The sequence below is a fragment of the Struthio camelus genome, chromosome 14, assembly GCF_040807025.1.
Source record: "Struthio camelus isolate bStrCam1 chromosome 14, bStrCam1.hap1, whole genome shotgun sequence".
In the NCBI taxonomy this organism is placed as follows: Eukaryota; Metazoa; Chordata; class Aves; order Struthioniformes; family Struthionidae; genus Struthio; species Struthio camelus.
The window spans coordinates 21,937,220-21,960,157 of NC_090955.1; the positions used below are offsets into that span (position 1 = coordinate 21,937,220).

Sequence of the window (22,938 nt, forward strand, 5' to 3'; positions counted from 1 at the left end):
TGTCACGGAAAGCTTCCTTTTAGGCTTGCTTAGATATAGCAAACTTGCATGTTTTCTGCTGTTTCTTTAGGAAGGCCAGAGTGCAGTTATTGAGCTGTATGTTTGTGCTGGTACAAGCAGGAGCTCTATTCTGAGCGTTCTTATTCACCCAAAATCCGCAGTGGGAGATTGATCGGGCAGCACTTTGTTTCTGCACGTGTTGCAGCCCCTGCACATGCCAGCCCTGTGGAAAAACAGCATTTGACCTGATAACAATTACATGTAGTGAGATGCTAGTGGATAGCATATTTCTGTATATTCTGCATACAGAAAAAATAATGGAGAAACACTTCTATTTAGGCCATCCTCTCAGTCCTCAAACAGCTCCAAGGAGCCTATTTTCAGGGTAGAGTTTATTTTCATTTCATTTCAAAGGAAGTCTCAAAAATCCCCTCATATTTGAGACAAAACAGTCTCATAAACATGACCACCGAATGTATCATTAGGTGCTATTATCACCCACCCAGTCAGGCAGTGGAGAGGAAGGAAATAAGAGCAAATAGGATGCATTTCTTAAGATACAGCATTACTCATGTCTTAATTATGTTAAATTGGAAGAATATTTGTCTTGTCTGCTGAAATCTGAGAGGTGCATGTTGGTACCAGAAAAATTAAACATCTTAGAAACATTTTTCATGGACTTGGGGCTTGCCTTAAAAATACAGGAGAGTATAAATCCTTGTTTGCATATGCATGTGGGTGACAGCTGTCCTAAAGTGTGAAATATTTCAGTTAATTGAAATGCATTAATAAATGTGTTGCCGAATATGTAAAAATGAATTTAGTCAAAGCAACTTAATGACATTTCCAGAAAAAGAGTTGACTGAAAATTCCTAAGTGACTTCCAGTTTGTGATCTTGATATATAACATAAGTTGTGACTTGAGGATAATAACTATTGATGAGGTTAGGAACAAATATTTTAGCAATGTGTCTAAGGACAGATAAATTATAAGACCAGATCTCATAAATTAATTGCAATTATCTGGGGTAGCAGAAGGCTTAGTAAAAGTGGAAATATACACTTATTTCCAAAAATGTAATTGTTACACTTACTTTCATTTTGCAGCCAGGCCGTTGCTGTTTTAAGTATCTGTAAGACTTGATCATGACACTATTAAAATTATTTCTTCTGTTGTTACCTTAAAGCTAGACTACCATAATTAAAAAATTAGATGGCTGTTAAAACTAGAAAATGAGACTGTTGAAGAATGCAGGTACTAAGGCGCTCTCATCAGGAGCAGGTGGAGTCACTGCACTGAGATCTGTACCAGCTGATGGCTGCTCCTCTGTGAGGACTGTAAAGGGGTTGGCCTAACTGTTTGCAATGGGTAACAGACGTCCTGTTTGAGATTGTTTAATTCTCAAGTGAATTAGTGTTGCTATTGGTATTCTGCAGTATCTAGAATTTTCCTTTTTTTTTGGAGGGGGGCCAAAAAAAAGTAGTTGCGATTTTGTTGCATCAATGTTATTCTTGCTTAAAAGACCTTGATCCTGCCAGCATGCTGTGGATGCCAGGATGATGTGGATGATGATGTGGCCTTAAATTGAGTAAAACACATATACAAATCATTGCTGAATCAGAGCTTACCCTGTAGCATCTTCCGTAAATTTAGAGGTAACTTACAACTGTGGAGGGACTTGTAGTAGTATGACTTGCTAAACACACTTTTTATATAGACTGTATAGATAGATATATATTCTTCAAGAGTGCCAAATTCAAAATTAGTAATAATTGTGAATGATTATTCCATCTGAGAGTGGCGTAGTATATTTTTTGGTAAGTGGTTTAGAAGCAAATTTCTTAGCTTTTGCCTTTCTGCATTCTTAGTCATGGCCCTTACACGGAATAATTTTAAATGTTTTCATTAGAAGAGTTTTAGTAAGCAGAAAATTGCATGACATGCTCCTGACATCTTTGCGAAGTTCAACAAGGCCTTTTTTTAGACCTCCCATGCCCGTACACGGCTATCTGGTCTGATACGGTCGTCATTGCTTTTGGCATCTCACAGGTAGCGTTATTTGACATTTCATTGTGTTCTAAGTACTGGAAGAAATGGCCATGAGTCAGCTGATGACTGGTTGCTCCGTTGGGAGAAATACTTTTCTTTCTGTTCTTGGTAATCTTGTCTGTGGGAAAAAAAAGCATTTGTTTGTAATGCTGTAACGTTACAACATTTTTGGAAACAGTTTTGTTTTGCATTTGTTCCTATGCTTAAGTCCAGAATTCTGTGCAAAGCTCAATCTCTGTATCTCATTCAGCTCTTTTCTCCACTGTGCAGAGTGGTTTGTAGATACACAGAAGATGATCGCTTCATCTCTTTTGTAAATAGAAAATGAATCACTCCGGAGTAGATGTCCTTATGTAAGGACTACTGCGACTTTTGCATACTATGTTCCATTGTTTCTTCATTAATATGTCATGTTCCCATGTTTTACCTACAGGATGGAGAGATTACATTTTATATCTGGAATATGAAAGGTAGACTGTGTTATCGGGTTTCCTGTTTTTTTTATTTCCTAAATAATCAGTTTTTAACATTGCTCGATTAATCTTGGGCGAGGTGGTCTGCTTCTGCCTCGCTGGCATTCTGAGAAGACATGCGGTGAGAATGGAGCATATCCTTAGTGCAGGTCTGGGCTAGGCACTGCTTTGTGCTACTCCAGAAGCTTTTATGGCTTCAGCTTTAGTATGTAATATCCCTGAAAGGAGATATGAGAATTTGTGTCTTGGATTTGTTTGTGTGTTCTGTGGGTTTACTGAGATACAATCTTTCCTGCTAAGAAGCTGGATTTTATCCCAAATCCTCTGAATTTCTCACAGGATCAGATTCTCACAGTCTGGATTGGAAAAACAAAAAAAAAAAAAAACAAAAAAAAAAACCCAAAAAAACCCTGTTTATTAAGGCACAGAATAACTGCTTCCTGTGTGTAAAGCTTACCAAAGCAGCCTCTCCCACATGCAAGAAAGCTGTTAGGCAATAGAAAATTTTACCCTTTGTGATTTCCTTAAAAAATACCTGGAGCTTTTATGCAACATAAAATACCATCCACTAGTTTGTGGTAAATACTTTGATTATGGCAGCCACATAACGAACCCACTTACAAACAAGTTATAGGGGCATTTTAAAACATGTTTTGAAAATTGGAACTCTTATCCAGTCCCTCTGGTCTGTCTTAAGTATTTTTCTTCTCTTGTGATTCACAAAGCCTCTGTTTTGTAATATTTTCAGCAGAGGTGGGCAAAAATGAAACAGGACTGCTTAGCAATGGCTTTCTTGAAACTTCTTGTAAATGAGGAGCCTAAGTACGTTCTCCAGATAAAAGCTCATCCTAAAATTTCTAGGATTTCAACCTGGAGCTGAAGGATTCCTAGATTTTGAGACCTGTGATAAGATACCAGACAATGAGGGAGCATACTGAATATCAAAGACTTGGGTTATTGAGCATGAAAGCCTAAAATGCTTGTTTGATGTTGTCCTTTGAGCAGCATAACTCCACAGGAAGTAAAGCTGAAAAATCACTGGTTTTGGTAGGCTACTGTCCTTAGTTCAGTTACATTTTCATGCTATGACTACTATGCACTTCGCTGTTCCTGGGATAGATCCTGGTTTTTACTCTCATGGTAAATACAGCACTGGATACTTTGTAGAAATTAAAATTGGCAAATTCCATGTGTTTTATGTCATTTGGCATTCTGCACGAACCTTCAGTTTGTCATAAATTTCTAAACCAGGGCAAGGTCGCATCTGGTAGCAATTGCAGTAGGCCAGATGAGGAATAATCCTATAAAAGCTAACTCATCATTTTCTCCAGTGCTTTTCAAAGATGAGCTCTCCCAATCCTTTTTCGTGAGACATACTACTTGCTCTGTGAGCTCTGAAGAATTATTTAGGCTGACAGTTTCTTCACACTTCATAAACTGCAGTTTTTGGACCAAGGCTCACTATCAAGCAGATAAGATGGTGCAACCCAGTAACAGCGTGGAAGCCTTCCTTTCAAGATAGTAGTCTCTGTCTGGATTGTGTTTTCTTTGGCAAGAAAATCTCCCTACAGGATGCAGTAATTAGGTGTTCCTTCTGAGTATTTTGATGCAGATGGATCGCCTCTTGATCTTTGAGTAATCTTTCATCTTACATACTGCATAACTTCTAAAAAAATATCATACGTAGCTACTCTTCTGCTCTTCTTTTACATGCTTTTTTAAAAAGTTACAGCAGTGCACTAACAGAACTAGCACAATGGAATGACTGTTTGTTGTGAAAAGAGCAATCTTAGCCCTTTACAAGTACTACGCTGTGCTCTAATTTTCAGTAACGCAAAAATTTAGTTGTAGTCAATAGTTTTATTTGATAGTTTTCCAATGCCCAATTATACTTTTCTACTAGTGGCTATTCTGATAACTTGTTGCCTTTATTATTTTATGCTTTCAAAGTATTCTACACGTCTTGGTGATCCCGTTTCTCCAAAGAAATGTCAAAACAGTGCACTAGTAAGGTTACTTAAATCAGTTATTTTTCTGTGAAACAGTGTTGTATCATAATGTATTACTAAATAGAATTAACAGCATTTAGCTAAGAACAGTTCTTTCAAGGTTTCCTGTCTTGCACAAGGACCTCTCTGTCCTGTGTGCAGAGGCAAATGTCATCGTGTCTTTTTCTCTGAGTGGACCAAATTAAATCTCTCTTGATATCGTTTGAAAGATACTAATAAAAAAAAAACAAACGAATGAACATTTAAGAATTTTTCACAAACTCATTGGCACTGTCACCCCTGAACCGTTCTAACTGAAATGGCATTAGTAACTAATTAAAATTTTAATAATCTATGTGCAAAAAAGGGATATGGGCAGAAAAGCAACAGTACGGGCATGTGACTTGGGTGTCTCGAGCCCAGAATGTTGCAGCGTTTCACCTCAGGAAGTAAGCAATTGTATTTTGCTACTAACTATGTTTTCTGATCAACCTTCTTTCTATTCAAAGCACTGCTCTAACGACAGCTTTCCACCTTACGTGGTGGCACTAAAGTTTCCTGGCTTCTCTTCTCGAGCTCACTCACAGACAGCTAAAGTTGCGTAAATCTGAAATTTCAGCTAAAAATTCTGCTTCTTTTCCATTAAATTCTCATTCCTCCTCTACACATTGAAGGCACTTTCCAAAAGAAAGAGTCTCTGTGTTAATATATTAAGGAAAAAACATCAGCATAAAGAAAAGCTGAAAATAGAACTGCTCAGGAACCACAAAATCTCCCTTTGTGGATACTTACTTCCCAAAGACCAAGTTGCTGTGGCACAGTGCTGGTTCACAAACTGAATACAGTAGCCTAGGTTTATTTTTCCTTATTCAGATCTCGATATTGTTACTTACTGGATTTTTTTTTAGTTTCAGAATACACTGTAATAAGTATTAAAAAAATGTAAGCTAAGAGTGGCAGCATTTAAAATACATTACGACTGGAAAGCACTACCTAGAAGTCGTTTTTGCCTCTTACCATTTTTGTGACCTAATGTTACCATTTTGAATCTGTTTATTCACAGGCCAGATATCCTGACATTGTAAAACTTCCTGAAGGACTGTTGGGAGATTATATAGTTCTGAGGAACCCGAAACTTTCTGGGTAAGTAGATGGTATTTTGTTTGGATTTTTTTTTAAGAAAAAAGGGGCAAGGCCAAAAATTCTACTTCCAGCCCCGGCAGACTTCAAGATTCTTTATTTATGCAGTTAAAGGATAATGAAATGTATACCGATAGTCTGCAACTAGACCAAGTGTCCTATATAGATTAAGTCATTGCTTTATAACATCTCTAAGCACAGAGATTAGATGACGGGTGTTAGTTTTATGGCTATAACCACATACAAGAACCCTGGAAGGGGGGAAAAAAAGCAAAAAGCACAGGAAAGTTTTGTTTCCATGTGGCCTTGCTAGAAATGTCAACCATATTGCTACTTTGTATGCCCACCCTTTTTAAGAAGTAGATGGGGAAAAAAAAAAAAAACAAACCCAAGGCTCTTAGCAGGCTTATTTGCAGTTGCATTTTAAGAAAAAATTACACTGTTGTCTGTCTTTGTTTTGGAAGCTCATGCTATAATGAAGAATCTAAATTCAACACTTAGGAATGTGGGGTCAATCCTCCCTCTCATGCATCTGAAAACATGTCAGTTTAAACTGTGGTTTTGTTCCATCCTGGTTGTCTTTCTGTATTATATTGCCAAAGCTATAGGCAGAACAGCTGCTGAGCCCAACATCTCGCTGAATGTGACAGTGGGCTACTGGCAAACATCCTCTCTGAGGACCTGCGATACAGCACTGGTTTCCGCCCTTTGAGCTGAGCAAAGGCGCTTACCCCTTTTTGAGGGCGAACCCGGAGGCTGGTGTAGCAGCCTGTCGATTACAGCTGCTTCATGCTCTTGTGGTAGAACGTGCAATAATTACAAATCACTAAAGGAAAGCATAAATTCTTTGTCTGTACTGGAAAGACAATTACAGTTGTTATGTTACTGACGACAATTGTAGTTATATTTTTCCATTGTTTTATAAGGGAATCAAAGTTAGATGAAGGAGGTGATCGTTTCCCTGGCATTTATGATAATGCCACCACACTTGCTAGATGTCCTTGGTCCCTCTGTTAGCTGCGTTCTGCCTAGTTTTGTTTTTTAATAGAGTAAAAAAAAAATCTTAAAAAAATGAATGTAAAGCTGTGTAATTGTCATTGTCAGGGAATTGTATACGAGCATAGGAAAGTAACTCTTGTGAGAGGATGAGACCTTTCCCTTTTCCTATTATTTCTTCTCTAAAATATGCATTAATTCCTATGGAAATAACTGGAAATAAAACATAGCTCTTACCTTCATTACTACTAGTTTATGGAACCAGCAAATAAATCACAATAGTGCTGACTCTGTTTGTTTAGGAAAATCTGCCATTTAAAACTAAATGTGGTTGAACACTGAGTGGTTGAGGTAGTTGCTGTTAGATCAGCACAAGTAGAAAATAAGCTGTTCCCTTTTACTATCAGCAGCTTTATTTTGCAATTGCTCTGTAAGTTGACAGGTGTCACGTTCTGCTACACGCTCCCTGTTCCCCAAAATCGTGGAATATAAGCATTTAAAATCAGTTTGGTAGCTTGGGAGAAAGTATACCTGCATGCTAACTTCCATTCAGAACGCCCAGAACAAGAAGCTGCACACCAAGCCTCTGTGACTTGGACGTGGCAAAAGGGCTCAACTCATATTTGGACATTTTTTAAAGTTATATTTATATTCATGACTGTTTGAACACGGAGGAAAGGGAACTGGGTCCTTGTTATGACTTGATACTCTGCATATCAGCTTTTGATTAGGAAAGCCTTACTTTCAATAAGGGCTAGTCTTAAAAGCAGGAATGGAAAAAGCAGGAAAAAGCAGTACAGCAGATGGGACCCTATAAAGGACCAAATCTACCATGACCATTGTGCAAAAGCTGGAAATACTGAACAAATATTACAGCTTTGCAACATAAGGGCAGAAGCACCCCTGAAGGACAATAATGATAGGTAAGATTTCTTTTTTTAATGAAAAGCAAACAGATACCAGGATATAGGCTTTGATCAGTTTTATCCCTGTGTTATTCTAGAAAGCCCAAACCCAGACCAATCCTCTGTCTTTGGGGGAAAAAAAGAACGCTTCCTCTGAGGAGATTCTGTTCTGTTTTCACAGTGTGTGTCTAACACAATACTTGACCGCAGGTTGCAGATATTACGTAGGGGGTGCAGGGATCCTACCTGTCATCCTCTTTCTTACTATTACACTATGGAAATGGATCAAGCATTTGTAAGAACCACCAAAGACAAGAACTAGGGGAGGAAAACCTCTGCAGGTGACAATCTGAACATAGCTGGAAACTAAGTAATCATCTTTCCTTGTCAACAGATTACCAGTGTTCTTTGGTTCAAAATCTAAGTATTTATTGATTCCCAAATACAAAATTTTCAAGTTGCATTACTTACTTAGGTGTATTTTGTTCAAGAATATAATGGGTGCAGACCTCCTGAATCCCGTACTTTCCACTTTGAAGAAACTTTAGTTTTCTAGTTAACAGTTAACTAACTTTTCTCTGGATATGCTACAGGTTTGAATTAATGATTGTTTGGAAGATACATATAGACGAAGAAGGGAGAGCAGCACCTGTTCTGGACCTTCTGACTAAAGTACCAGAGCAAGGTAATGTCATTCACTTCAGAGACCATTTCTGAGCTTTTAGAGTAAACACCTGTCCCTTTTTCTTTTTTGCCCAGCATCTCTTTAGGTAAAATGTGGAAGCACATCTTGCAGAGCACATCAGGTAAACAAAACCAAATTTGGCAAGGAGCTGAAATGATTTTACTGCCTGTATACTTAATTTAATTTAAATGAGATAAAAAGTATGTCTTTCTGTTTTAGGCAGCAAGTGATCTGTTTTATCCAAAAATGCAAGGCAGACAGATACTTTCAGTAATAATGTTGTTCATTATTTATATTTTTCTTGTAGTCCTGGAGCAGAAGATAGCAACAGTTGAAAATGCACCTACCTGCTTCCGAAGTATGCTGCTTTTGTTTGGGATTGAGACAGCTGTTGAAAATCTTATCAAAGTGGTTGGCTTGAAAAAGTGAATACCAGCATGACTTAAAACAGGTAGCAATTTCAAAAGTAGTTTTAATTAAGATATTGTGTTACACAGTCTATAATTTTATTGAATATAAACATTAAGTTATTCTCCATTTAGAAACCATACTCATAAAACATGCTATCTGTACAATTATGGCACGTTATATATAAATTGTCATGACATGAAAATAAATACAGCCATTTAAATACAAAAATGCCAAATAAAATAGTTACATGTACAGAGTGATTTCATTATAAATTTATCTTTTTGAATCAATAATGTACCAGAGTGGTTTGTCGTCTTAACATTTTCTAGATACCTGGAAAGTGTTAAAAGAACATGCACTGTCAAAATCAAGTCCATAAGAAGTGGAAGTTTCATTTCACAGCTCTGTAAAAGTACAGTGATTTTTAAGATGACTAGAGAACAGTAAGAGACTCCTAGAACAAAGAGTTAAGTAATTTTCTCATTAAATGAGGCTAGAAGTAGACAAATAATTTGAAGTTTTTTAAAGAAGTATTATGTGTGAAAACCAACTGTGTGAAATACCTTTTTTTTCCCATAATTTGTGTTGAACAAGAGAGCATTAATTGGAATGAAAACCTGAACTAAGCAAGAAAGACCGTTATACTTTTGTAAAAAGAAATAGTAGAATTAACTACTGCTCACAGCAGTACTTCATTTTGATTTTCTACTTTTCATGGAAAAAAATTCTAGCAGATAACACATTATGAAAGCATCACATTTCATATATTTGTCCCTAAAGAAACAAAACAGACAGGTGTCTTGTAATCTTCCTTCGCTTCCATCAGATGTACCGTTAGCTCGTTATGAACTCCCAGCATTTTTCAAGAGAGTCTCTGCATTAGCTATCACAACCAAAGGACATGGTCCAAAACATACCTACATCATTTGAAGTCCTGCAATTCTATACAGAGTAACAGTTGTTATTCCTGGAATCAAGGGGCCAAAGCTGATGACAATGTAAACTGTTTAGTAATATATTAAGAGAGTTCCTTTTTAAGTCCATGGACGCTATAACCATGCAATCAGTACACCTGCCTGCTCTGTATTTTAGTTATCTTTTTAAACAGATGACAAAGCATTGTATAGCAATGGTGAAACGGGTAGGTAAGAAGAACTAAAAATATCAATTTTAAAGCTATAGTATGTTTTAAATACTGTAATTTTAATATTCCACTATTTGATCACTGAAATAGTCTCCGACTGTTCTGGTAAGTCATGAAAAACTGAAGGTACAGACTGGTTTGTGTTGGAATGGACAGCTGAACTATGCTAGAAATCAAGTTTTTGATGAACAGCAATCCTATAGTACAAATTTTTCTTTTTAGATATAAGGCAGACTGTTTTCAAGTTTGGATTCCAGTAGACAAGCAAAATTCATCGCTGCTTTATCCACTGACGTGTTACTGGTTTAGCTAGCTTTGTGCAACCTTTACTGTAGTTAGTCTCATCTTTAGATCCTTACTGGATGAAAAGGAAACTATTTAGTCAGCACGCACATACACTTCTATTTGCATTTGAAATGTGTGTAAAGTTACAGCATAAAAAACCGAAAACTTAATTTTTCAGCTGTGGATAATCCTTTCTCGTTTTGTCTAACAAACGGTTGGAAGAGTTGTTTTTAAAAGGGGATCTTCTCCCCCAGGTTTTCTTTAGAAGGAAAGAGTTTTTACCACTGTCAGCTACCAGCTTATTACACTGTTGTAGTATCACACTTAACTGAAGAGCAGCCCACATCCCTTGATCTTGATATAATTTTTTTAAATGATAACCTACATTAGTTTGAAAAACATTACCAGTACACACACATTGTATACAGATAACAGTAGTTCACTGTAGCTTGAATAGCATCTCTTTGCACATTTCAGGGTGTGTAAACCCCAAGCACACAGGAAGAGTTGCTGTAGATTTTAATCACACTACCCACAGTTTTGAATACATCCTCAGTCTCCTAACTCAGCATCTACCTTGAAGATGGCTAACTGCAACATCTCAAAATTTTACCGGCACACAGGCATCTTTACTATACAAATTAAAGCCATCCTTAAATCGCTGAAGTAGTGATACAAACTCAGCTCCACTACTCACCATCAGAAAGTGACTCCCTGCAACCTCAGAAAAGCTTTAAAACCAGATACTGTCACCTTTCCTCTGTGTATCACTTACTTAACAGAATGAGCCTGAAAGCAGTTGGTCATGCTACATAAGGTATGGGTTGTCAGCGAAGTAATACCAGCATTCGACACAGTCTGAAAGACCCAAAGTAATCTAGAAAACTCAGAATACATAATTCCTAGGGCTCAATTTAAATTAGGAAAGAGCAAGCTGTGGTTTCACCTCCAATAGCAGCACATCATGTATAGAAAATAAAAGACCAAGGTGTCAGACTAGTTAAGCTCAGCTATCATAGAAAAGTCAAAGATGCTCACTTTTAACCCTTTTCACTTAGTTTCAGAAGCTTTAGGCAATGCAAAGTGCTCACAAAACTTCTGGAGGCAGTCTGGAGTACTCTCATGCACTAGTACTTAAAGTGTTCTGCAATAACATGGTAGTTCCATAGTTTTGTAACACTTTAATAGCCACTTGAGCTGTATCTTCAGTGGACTTACTTAATGCTGAAATTTTATATTATTAGGTTTTTGTCAAAGCATTCCCTCTTCAAAAAGCACAAGCTCCAAGGCAAGTCTCTTATTAGTAATTATGCTTTCTATATTAGTGCAATACTTCAGGAAACCTCTAATTCTGTGTTATTTCAATTCTAAGGAAGTGGACTTTTAGAATTAAGTTGATCTGGCCTTTAGTTCCAAGGTATGGCACGTTTCTGTTCTGCCATATTAAATACATTCATTAAGGTTACATAGCAAACGCATGTTTTAGTGCTATTCCATGTCTCTGAAAAGGCATACCAATTAGAAATCATTTCTTAAAGCAAAAACATTCACAGCTGAAAAATGCACTGAACACAATAGAAAAAAAAATCACCATAATTATTTCATTAACCTTTCACTTTCTAATGTGTTCGAATAAAAATAACCTTAAGGAAAAACAGTTACACTTTATGGAGAACTAATGTGCAGTCTTCAGTCTCCTTGAAGAGACTGGACATAACTGGGTCATCTTTGGCCTGTACATTCTTCAAATAATAGTTTACTATCTTGCCGTCGAGTTTGTACTGGTGAAGAATGCTTTCATATGGTTTAAGATCGAGGTCCAGGACAGAAACAGAAAAGGTGAATCTTGATTTGGATGCTAGTACCACAGGTCTTTGCTCAGAGCTGGAAAACAAAACCATATCACACAAGTGATTCACTGAAGTAAACCTATTTTTCATTTCTGGGTCTTTAGTCCTTGTGCAAAAGGGACTAAGGCTTATTTTATAACCATCCCAAGAACCTGAGAAAAGAAACTTCAGCTAACATTGTTTAGGAAACTATTGGCTTTGGCTTAACCAGTCTGAAAGCAAACTTGCAGCGCTTCTGCTACTCGTTTCCCTTTCAGCTTCACACAGGTTAAGTCAAAACATTACACTGTTGTTAAGTCAATTAATGCACCTTTGCAGTTAGCTAATGCAATATGTTTTTAGGTGTTATTGCATACAATGCAGCGGCCATCTTAACTGGCAGAACCAATAAGAATTGCTGCAACTTCTACATAGGTTCAAGGTAATCCAATTTAGCATCAGAACTACTGTCCAAGCATTCTGAAGGATGGAGGACTTAAACTGTTGCAAAATTCCCCTCTCGTGTGAACGTTTTATTCAAGAATCCCAGGACAAATGCAGAAGACTATCTATCTTCTCTGCACATAAAGCTTTGGCTAAGCACGCTCCCCTCTCCAAGAGCAGACTATTATTGTTGACAAAAGTCAAAACAGGTAATACTGTGGCAAAGCTTCCTGCCTGACCTGAGAGAAGAGAAAGATGTCACCTCATGATTATTAACTGGATCAATGAAAACAAGATACAAAAGACTTCTGTTTCCAGTCAGGTGGTTGAAGGCAAATCATTCTGAAAAATCTCTCGTATCAAAGGATCAAGGCAGAAAAATCCTAACTCGCTAAAACCATGTGTATCTAATTGTGTGCAATTAATTCCTATTTCAAGAAGAGGGCAGACACAGAACTGACCCTTTTTGTCAACTTTAAGTCTTCAGAAACCGTCCTATATATCTGAAATCAAAACTCTACCTTATTAGTATGCCCACAATGAACATTTGTGATCCAAAAAAAAAAAAACACCCTTAACCGTTACATGAATTAACTGAACTGCACACGTGCATCCGATTTCTAAATGAATAGGAGTTAGTCAAAATCAAATGTCTCTTACCATTCGTCTTGTAGACAAGGTGAAAGGGCAATCATGATGGAGCAGTCTTTCGCAGTCATTGCTATTCTGTACTGCTGCACCTATACAAAATAAAAGTGACATGATTTTTCCATTATATTTGTATTTGCCTTGATATAAAACATACTGTTGTTTTAAAAAGGTATTAGTATATTCATTTTAAGATGTGGACATTATAAAACATGGGTGGCAGGAGCAAGTGGTTTTACCGCACCCTCTGTAGGGATCATGTTTATGTCCTACAGATACTTTTCTTAAAGGCCAGCAAAGCACCAGTTCATGTTAATGCCTCCTCAATCTAGAAAAGAAATAACCAGCTTTATTTTCCTTTTAAGGAGAGAGGCTGAATGTGTTGGGTTTTAAGTGCTTCTGCTACAAAGGTACACGCTGGCACCCTGACAAAGTTAAGAACTTTAACTGTGCAAAACTGTGACAAGCCAGGGGTAAGGTTCACGCACTACCCATCAATTTCAGTTAGCTAGGTGGTTATTAGAACTGACCGACTAAATAAGCTTCAACAACATGCCCAGGAAAGGTACCTTTGTTAACGCAAATGCTACTGTTCCATCGTCTTCAGTTGAAAGATCTAGCAGCTTCTCATAAAATGCTTCATTATAAGGCCCATCTATCTGCAGTGTACTTCTAAATAAATTTTAAAAGAAGATTTACACACAGCCAAGGAGATTTACTGATTTCCAGTGAGATCTTTCTTCAGTAGCCCAGATAGATAGTCAGATGAGAACATACCAACAAAAACACTGGTAAGCATGGCAATAACTATTCAAAGAGCTAAAACCATGGACAGTCCCTATCCTCATTTCATACAAGCACAGCCACTTACAATTTGCTGCAGTTTAACACTTTCTTTTTTTTTTTTTTTTTAAAGGTCAACCATTCTTAATCCCTGCCTCCCCATTTATCACAAGAACAGATCAGCAATTTTTATGGGAAAAAACTGCATTTTTAGCAGGAGTGGGAAAGATTCAAATTTATAACAGTTTGTAGCACCCTCAGGGAGGCCTTCCTGAAAATACTGAAGGTACATCTGATAAGGCCCCACTTACCATCCCCCAACTTCATAGTGTGTGCACTGCACTTGATGTACTGATAATGGGATAGTTGATATGGCCTCCTTCTTTCCCATGCTAAATACTTAAACTCCCGAAAACCTGCACTCATAAAAATGCAATTTGCAGCACAAACCTGTAATTTCTCACTTTAGTGCCAATGCACAGCACACAAACACCACATGGATGAAAGAATACACTTGCAAATGAATTGTTTATTGTAAAAATATACAAGCACACCACAGTTATACTGCACATGACTTAAGCAGAACTTAAGGCTATCACATTGCTCGCTACAAGATAATCCTTTAACTGGGGAGTCCAGAAGAGCTAAAGGAGCACAACAGCCATGTCTGACAAGTGAGGCCCGCGTGCCCTCTTGTGAGCAACGGCAGAATTACAAGCAAATACATCCTGAGAATGTAAGTATCAAAATTAAAGCTTTTTACAGTGCTCATCATTCCAACTAGTACGCTTTATCTGAGGACTAATGCAGCACCTTACAATACTCAGTATTTCTTCATCAGGCAAGAGATAGAGTAACCTAAAGATTCTTCCTCCTCAAGTTTGATTTGCTCATTTATGATGTGCATCGCAAGGTGGTATTTTAAGCTACCCCTCCTCATAAGCTACCCCCGTACACTGCTTAAGTCATTTTCTATAGACGAGGCAGCTTCTCAGAATAAGTTTACATGAGCAGTACAGCTAGCAAACCTCACGTTTTACTGCAGAAGCGTAACTTAAAGCAACTGAACAATCTGTCACTGCAGCTTTATACGAGTAGCAATTTTCTACGCTTGCAAATCAGCATTTCCTCATTCCGATACAATTTTAGTAGGCTATGGGATTTCTGCTCCTCTGGCAGATGACCAGTTGCATTTTCTTTTGGTTGAAAGCACTGGTCCACAGACCCATGCTAAACATCACTCAAAAAGTATTTTGAGCATAAAGCACTGTAAAGGCACTGGGTAATGCACGAGATACTCTGAGGCATGGCAGTGATAAAATGGCCCACACAGGTACGGGAACCACTGACACAGAGCCCTGCAGTTCTGCTAGCTGATCGCTCCCACATCTGAGCTAGTTCGAGCATATCACATTCTGAAACACCCTGAGACAAGCAACCTAACAACACCACCTCCTCTACAAAATCAACATTCTGGTAAAGTTTACTCGCGTTCTGATTTTTTTTTCCCCTTTAGATGCCAAATTGTGACCAAAATACCCATCTCATCACCTTAACATGTAACACAAACTACGTGTTCAAGCAACAGAAGCGGTAAGAGGAAGTCTGCTCCCTTTAAGGCAGGCCAGGCAATACTAATACATTATCTATTGTCTGTTTTAACTACTATTTACAGTAGTTAAAACAAACGCCAGAAGCAAAGGTACAAAATTGTAAACTGGTGATAAATACCATCGCAAATGACATAAGCTGGAAAACTCAATTGGAAGTTGGATAATTTGGCTGAATGTTTTCAAAGACTGACCATCTCAGGCTATAAGCCTGATGAGACACAGGAACCTAAGACCCTGTGCATCACAGGGGTCTACCACCACTTTCAAAGGAAAAGTATGTTATCTCTCTCCACGGGCAGTTTAGGAAAAAGCAATTACCTTAAGGGCATTACTGTTGATTATGATTACTTTAATTTGCTACAGGATGAAGCTACAGCAGACTGCAGCCATTTTCCTTTTAGCAGCAACTTAGGCAGACGTGCCGATTTGTGCATAATGAGCCCAAATCTCAGAATGCCTTAATTAAGAGCATGCTCAGGCACCTCCACATTCTGTTTCCTATTTCTGGAGTGTACCCAGGCTTCCCTGTAGCTTGTGAAACCTAGAAGTCAATTAACTAACCAGTCGCAACTGGTCAACTCTTCTCTACTTGGCAGAATTGAAAAGCAAAGACTCAAAAAAGACCTAAGTCAAGACCAGGAGCTTTCATGATTAGCCCTGACAGACTTTCATCCATGTAAACTCCACCTCATCACATAGCAAAAGTCAGCTGGACAAAAGCAGGTACTGAGCCTGTTATCCAGTCAAATATTCTTTAAGATCTGGAAGGGGCAGGCTGGATTCCTGCTGAATATCAAATTCAGGGTTTTAAAGGACAGGTAGTAGGCCAATAAAGACTTGAGAATGACTGTAAAAACATCATTATTACTGCAGACATAGTCCTATTTCTGCAAGTGCTAAAGGCGACGGAAACCTGCTGTCCATTTTACTGTCTTCCCTCCAACATGTCCCCCAGGCCTCCACTATTAAGGAACAATGCATTTTCTCCCATTCCCTGTTGTGAAGTTGGCATAATCATCACTTAAAAATCCACATCATCAATGTCAAGTGACTGACATCAAACTCATTTTCTACATCAAGTGGTATTTCAAGTTAGAAAGTCAGAATACGGCATACCATAAGGAAGAAAAGAGGATGAAAACATGGCTGTATTTGCATAGAGTCAATCTTGTCCATGTATCTACTTAATCAGAACCAAAAAAAGCCATCGAATCTTACCTCTCTTCAGGAAATTCCTCTAAGTACTGTTCAACTCTATTGTACAAAGGATAGAGTCCTTCAATATCCAGCATGTCAAGCATCTGAGCCTGAAGGGTTTTATAAAGGAGACAACCCCTCGGTAAGCCAGAGCTTTCCAATTTATGCTTCCCTATAAGAAAAAACATATTCAAATAAGGCAGGCATGAGTGTCTTTGTTTTGCTTCACTGTGCCATTACATGTGCTTTTTCACAAAGCAAACCCAAATATTCTTCAAATTGGTCAAAGAAAAAAAAAAGCTTCAGTTTCTGAACAATAACGTGCTGTGTGCTTACTTGCATATTTAAACTCCACTTACTTGACTGTAGAATACAACACTTAGTATACAGCTCTACAAATTACTCAAAAGAAAAAAGAAAAAAAAAACTCCATTGCACTCTACTGCGAGTCTAAAAGACAAATTTCTCATATGAGTGTGAACCCACCACAAATTAGGTTTCAACAGTATGAACTGCTGACAAAACTGATTTAGCATTTCAGATATTGGGTCTTTTTTTTTTTATATAGTCTAAACAAATCTGTTTATTTGTGTTTGCTATCTTTTTTAAAACAGCTCTTTCTCCACACAATACAGCAAAAATCGAAATCATCAATGAAAAAGAACTCTCCTCAAAAGCATATTTAAGAAATGAGCCATTTGTATAAATTAGAGTAACAAGCAGCATCTTGAACAATTCAAGCTTTGCAAAACTTAAGCACTGAGGAATTAACATGATTTTCAGTTTTCCAGCCCTCATTTTCCATTTCTTTTCCGTCCCATATTTGTACCTTCTCATTACCAGAAATGGAGTAGGAAAAGAAAAGACAGACAGATATACCATAGTTGGGGAGCAGGGGAAGGTAAGAAACAGGCGTCGTGTAATCAGTGAAAGCAGCTAGACTTCATCACATACAAAATAAAAATTAACCAATCATTTAAAATACAAATCACGGTTATCAGCTTGAACAGGTATTTTCTTTCATTTTTACCCTACTGCCTTCTGAAATGACTTTAATCCCTGTCATGAGATGCAGTGCTAGAAGTGTTCATTATGAGGTCACAATAAAACAGTTATCTAGCAGCTGTCCAGCTCATAATTCATCTTCTCATAATTCAATTCTCACACCAGTATTAAATAGCAAGTGAGGCAAAAATATGAATCAATATGTGATAACAGTTAATTACTGTCAGTGCTCAAGACATTAGTTCTTACCATTTCTTACTAGCTCCTTATTAAAAGCACTTGCTTCACAGTAGCTTCTTCCTTGTGAAATGGGAACTGTCCTCATATCACCTGCCCTGCAGGCATCAGTACTACTTAGTAGTGCCATAGTTATAACATGGATTAATTCTTTAACAATTGTCCTTGTACAGTGTGGTCCACTGACCAACCCATTTGAAGGAAAAAAGAAAGGTTTTAAGTGACGAGCAAGCTCGTTCCAGTCAGAAACAGAGTCCTGATCATCTTTACAGCCATAAATTAGTTCACCATTCTGTAAACAGAAAATAAAGATTTAAACACTCCATCAAATCCAGTTATTCATACACAGCTAACCAAAATACCAGATTTCATATTTTAAGACACATGGTGCCGAAGAGAGTGACTTGGTATAAAAGTCTACATACAAATGCATGCACAATCTCTTACAAAGTTGTCATCTTAAACTTCCTGAGATACTGCCGGTAAAACCTTTTGAATTAGGACCAAAAAGCCCATTTAAATGAAAAGATACTTTCCTAACTTAATCAACTTTAAATAATCAGAACAACAAAAGTGAACTGATACTTAGCATGGTTTCCTATCGCTTCTGTCTAAATAAGTTCAATAGTGAAAAAGCGTGGCATGTAAAACTACCCCTTTTAAAAGCCAAATTGTAAAATGGAAGGTGGAGAAAAGGGACCGAAAAGGTACAACAGTTATCTGCCCTCTAACAGAAAAAACAGAACAATTCGTACAAGTGTAAGTAACTCCAATAGTTTTTTTAATATTAGAATAATTTGTAATTATTTCAATTTGTAACTATTTGAATTAATATTCAAAAGTTATTTTCTAGAACTAATCTGACAAATCTGCGTAATCCATCAGTCACTGCTTTATTTTTTACTACATTACTTCTATACAAAAAAGCTAACCTTCTTACTTCATCAGTGAAGCGCACTGTGCATTTGACTTGTATGAACGTTGTAACAGTAACTGCCAACAATATCTGCAGCAACACACAAAGTTCTCTTTATCTTCCTCTGAACGAGCACTTCCAAAGTTTTAAAACTTTGGTCATCTTTAAAAGTCCTTTTCTGTTGGCTGTTCCTTAGCTATTCATTTAGACTGATTTGTTCTGGGAGAGATTTCTAAGGATAGCTACAGAGAGTATTGTTTACCTATTTTAACTTGAAATCTAAGAATTTTCCTGTTTTCTTCTACTTAATGGTGGAGGCCCAGTAGTGAAAGTGCTGATTATGCAGATTTGATCTTGACTCTTCAGACATTAAAGTCAAATTGTTTACAAGCCAATACAAAAAAGCAAGCAGACAGTTTTGATTGTTTACCTTAAATATTTTCAAGTTGTTCTGTGCCTCCTGTAATAAGCTCTTCAAAGCAAAGTGCATTCTCTGTTTATTTCTAGAAAAAAAAAAAAAAAAAAAGACTGTATTATCGCAGCCTTTAGATGTTTACAGCTACTACGTCTGCAGGATTCTATGGAATCAGAACAGGGCACCTGAAGTGAACACAACCTTTAAGCATATTACTCATACTGAAGCCACTGCAAAGACAAAATGACTACTGCAAATTCAAATCTGAGTAATAAATAAGCACCTCCTACATTTCATGTTAAGTAGCGCAAGGCACTGTAGCCATTAATAGGCAACTCTGATTCCCGAAATAGACGTAAATAAATATATAGGACCAGAAATATTTGCTGTAAAAGTCAGACAAGCAGGTATTTTCCCTTAATCCTAGAGTTGAAGTCTAAATAATCAGAGAAATAAAACTAAAAGACAGATTTTTTTTGGCAACGCACAGAATCAAGTCACGCGTTTTCTTACCCTGAGAAGAGATCTAATGGACAATATTTACTTGGTCGCTTCCATTTTCCATTTGCTACCTGTTGAAAACCAACATCACTGTTAATCACTTTCTGGAATAACTGTTCTCAATTATTTTAATTGTCAGGTGCTGGCACTAACATTTTTCTTCAGAAGTCCCATAGCATTTAAAACTCTTTGAACTTACTATTCATGACTGCTAGGGGTCTTCCTATTCATATTTAAATTCAAATCATTCTGACTGCAGAAAATTAATGCATGGAAAGCATGGAGAAAGGTCACATTAAATTACAAGGTACAGTTAGCTTCTACTTCTGGACCCATTATGATTTCAGGAACATAATCAACATTATCAGTGTGTATCAAAAAAAATCAAATGAATTCCATGGGCATTACATGCTCTGGTAAGTTGTGCAATGCCACCATGCATTTGTTGAGGTGTACTTAAAAGGAAATCTGGCACAGGTGTTTACCCAACCTTTAACACTCCTCAAAAACTAATAATGCATTTGTTTGCTTCCAGCTTCCCACAGAACTTCTTACTTCTCTCACTACACACCCAGCAACTCGGGTGTGTAACCACTCGCTCTCTTTAGTCATATCAGAGATTTAAGCAACAATATGCAACTTTCAACAGGAAAGCAAGACTCTAAGAGCAAATAAAACACAATACAGTCAAAGGAAAGCAGGCTGACCACAAAAAAAAAATAGTTACCTTTAAATGCTGATGCATACAATAACGACACACCTTGTGCTTTATCTCCTGTGAAACATGGCTGGAGAAAGGAATGAAGCCACACTTTGGCTACCAAAAAAAAAAGAGAGATTGCAAATATAAATGTATCTATTTACATATAAGGGCACACAATATGCAAATCTTTCCAGTTAAACTGAAAAAAAGATTATCAGTGAACATCCAATATTCAATAATCTTCATATTATCTCACTATATATTTTTCCCAGTTATGTTAGAGCCCTCATTTAAAAAGATAAGGATACATTATTGTATCCTTACAATGTGTGTAGGTACCACTGTGGCCTACAAGAAAACCTACTAATACTTGGAAATTTCCCAAACTTGTAAAGATTAGGAATGGGGGGAGAAGAGTGGATGTCATCCTATGGGTAACAGTGAAAGTGATGAGCGTTGCTTTATCCCATTGCTGCATTTATTCAAAACTGCTTTGGTCAGTCCATACTTAAAAATTTCTAACCAAAAAACCAGAAGGATCTTCTCCTATTTGATACCTTAATCTCTATGCAGAGGATTGGCCGATGTTCCGCAAAACGATAGGTCTGCAGCCTGGTAAGATTAGGAAGGCACATTGCATAACCGCTAAGAGCGTCCATGTCTTTATCGCAGCGAGACTCTGGAGGAGAGAAACAACAAGGGCGGGGGGGGGGGGGGGCAGAAGTGTGTCCATGTTTATTTCACTCGGTGGCTATCTTGTTCCCTAGCTGGAAAAAAAGTCCTAAAGAAAGGCAGGGTAATCTTTATCCAATTATTTCCCCACCCCACCCCAGCAACACTGGTTTTCCATTTTCTTCACAGTTCTCAAGCACATAGAGCGCTTCAAGAGCTGCTTTAATGGCCACAGTTTCCAGCTCATCTTAACAAAGGTATCAGTGAGAGGTCTGAAACAGCAAAGGAGTGTATTCAATTGGTCAAGAATAGGTGAAGAGATTTATTAACATATGCAGAGAAGTCATCTCATGTTTGCTTACTAAAATTGCATGTAGTGACTATGATCCATCAGTCTTAGTCACCAGAAGTCTGTGAAAATGGGCCAAAATACCGTAAATTGGTCTCACAATATTGAGATCTAGGAGTCTAGAAGGAGCTGTAAAACTAAGCAGAATCTGCAAGTGGCTTAGCTCCAGTAGTCTGTTTATAGCACTTCTTCAAGTTTTAAAACGTTTGCCAAAGGTCTGAGATCAAGATGCGCTGCACTAAAAAGAACACTGATAAGAAACTATCAGCTGCATAACCACTTCTCAGCAAGAACTAGACTCTTCATAGGCATGCCAGTATTTACATCAAAATACTAAACAGGTGAAAAGGGACAGAAAAGGAAGAGGAGTTAGCCTACCCCCCGCTCACAAGTCCACAACTTGGAATAACAAACAAACAAACAGGCTAGGTCTTTTTGTCCATTTTTATACTGCCTCAAAAATACATCCATCAGCAGAAAACCACATATGCCAAGTAAGAGGGAGCCGTAGAGCTGAAGTATTATAAGCGCCTTCTTAAGTTAGACAGGCTTTGTGAAACCTCAAGGAAAAAGAGGCTTTAAATAAAACCTCAAGGAAAGAATTTCCTTTAAAAGATTGCCATTAAAAATGAACTTGCTGTTGTAAAGCAAGAAATACCACTCGGACAGCTCCTCACTACTTCATTTCTTCCTCGAAAGAAACGTCCGGGAGATGGAGACACAGAAAATTCACCTTTAAGAAATAAAACTAAATTCTGTCATTCATTTCTACCACTTTACCACTCTTTTTTGTAATTCTTACTGGACACAGTATCTACTTTCCTTGCCAGTTTCTGGCACTGTGAAACTGTTTCTCGAAGACGTGAGGACAAGTCAGCAGTAGAGTCTACTGCCCTTACCTTATGTAAGTTAATTCTGCCCTAGATCAAAGGCATCAAAGTACTGGCTGCACTTAGCCAAAGAATTTAATACCACATTATTCTTCAAGGAACTCTGCTAAAGCAAAAGATAAAGCAAAAGTTTCTGAACCTTCTCAAGAACATTTAAGAACATAAGAAGAACGCATGAGAGGGACATCTTTTGTTTTCCCGTTTTAAAGCTTACACCTTGATGTACTTTTACCCATATGTGAAGAATGATGTACTCAAGGGTTGCCTACTTTCTCCATTTTGGAAACAAAACTGCTGACTCCCACAGACTTTTAAAAGGAACACACTTGAGACTGAAACCTGAGTTTCTGAGTGAAAGAGCTGACCGACTACACCAATTTCTATACCGCTTTATTTTACGCTGAGTGCGTCAGAAGCTTCCGAACTACTGAGTCCTGGCAGCATGTTTCCAAAGACTTCAAAAGCCAACACAGCTATACCTCTTCTACCATCATCCCTTTCCATGTCCCCATCCTGTCAAGGGAAGTAGAAAGGAGTACTGGCATGTTACTGCTGGTTAGGGACCCCAGAGCACCATGTAATGGTTCGGAGAAATCAAGCAGAGCCTCACACCCCAAAGATGCCCATTTAGCTACAGCCTATAATACAGCAACCCCTTG

General features: G+C 37.6%; 2 protein-coding genes across 12 annotated transcripts in view; one reads left to right on the plus strand and one right to left on the minus strand.

Moving 5' to 3' along the window:
• The window catches only part of CENPP (centromere protein P), a 160,555-nt gene extending 151,619 nt beyond the window's left edge, over window positions 1–8,936 (plus strand). For 5 of the 10 annotated variants that reach the window (XM_009688107.2, XM_068907474.1, XM_009688106.2 and 2 more), the window contains exons 7-9: window positions 5,575–5,654; window positions 8,146–8,237; window positions 8,545–8,936. In XM_009688107.2, coding sequence (XP_009686402.2) covers window positions 5,575–5,654; window positions 8,146–8,237; window positions 8,545–8,666 — 294 coding nt within the window. In that variant the 3' untranslated portion in view covers window positions 8,667–8,936. The remainder of the gene's footprint in view (window positions 1–5,574; window positions 5,655–8,145; window positions 8,238–8,544) is intronic. The other 5 variants (XM_068907471.1, XM_068907472.1, XM_068907470.1 and 2 more) reach the window with 1 other exon arrangement.
• IPPK (inositol-pentakisphosphate 2-kinase) overlaps window positions 8,692–22,938 on the minus strand; it is a 41,082-nt gene continuing 26,835 nt past the window's right edge. For both annotated transcript variants that reach the window (XM_068907466.1, XM_009688113.2), the window contains 9 exons: window positions 20,926–21,047; window positions 20,393–20,482; window positions 19,678–19,736; window positions 19,180–19,252; window positions 17,846–18,125; window positions 16,613–16,763; window positions 13,568–13,670; window positions 13,011–13,090; window positions 8,692–11,961 (listed from right to left, as the gene is read on the minus strand). In XM_068907466.1, coding sequence (XP_068763567.1) covers window positions 11,736–11,961; window positions 13,011–13,090; window positions 13,568–13,670; window positions 16,613–16,763; window positions 17,846–18,125; window positions 19,180–19,252; window positions 19,678–19,736; window positions 20,393–20,482; window positions 20,926–21,047 — 1,184 coding nt within the window. In that variant the 3' untranslated portion in view covers window positions 8,692–11,735. The remainder of the gene's footprint in view (window positions 11,962–13,010; window positions 13,091–13,567; window positions 13,671–16,612; window positions 16,764–17,845; window positions 18,126–19,179; window positions 19,253–19,677; window positions 19,737–20,392; window positions 20,483–20,925; window positions 21,048–22,938) is intronic.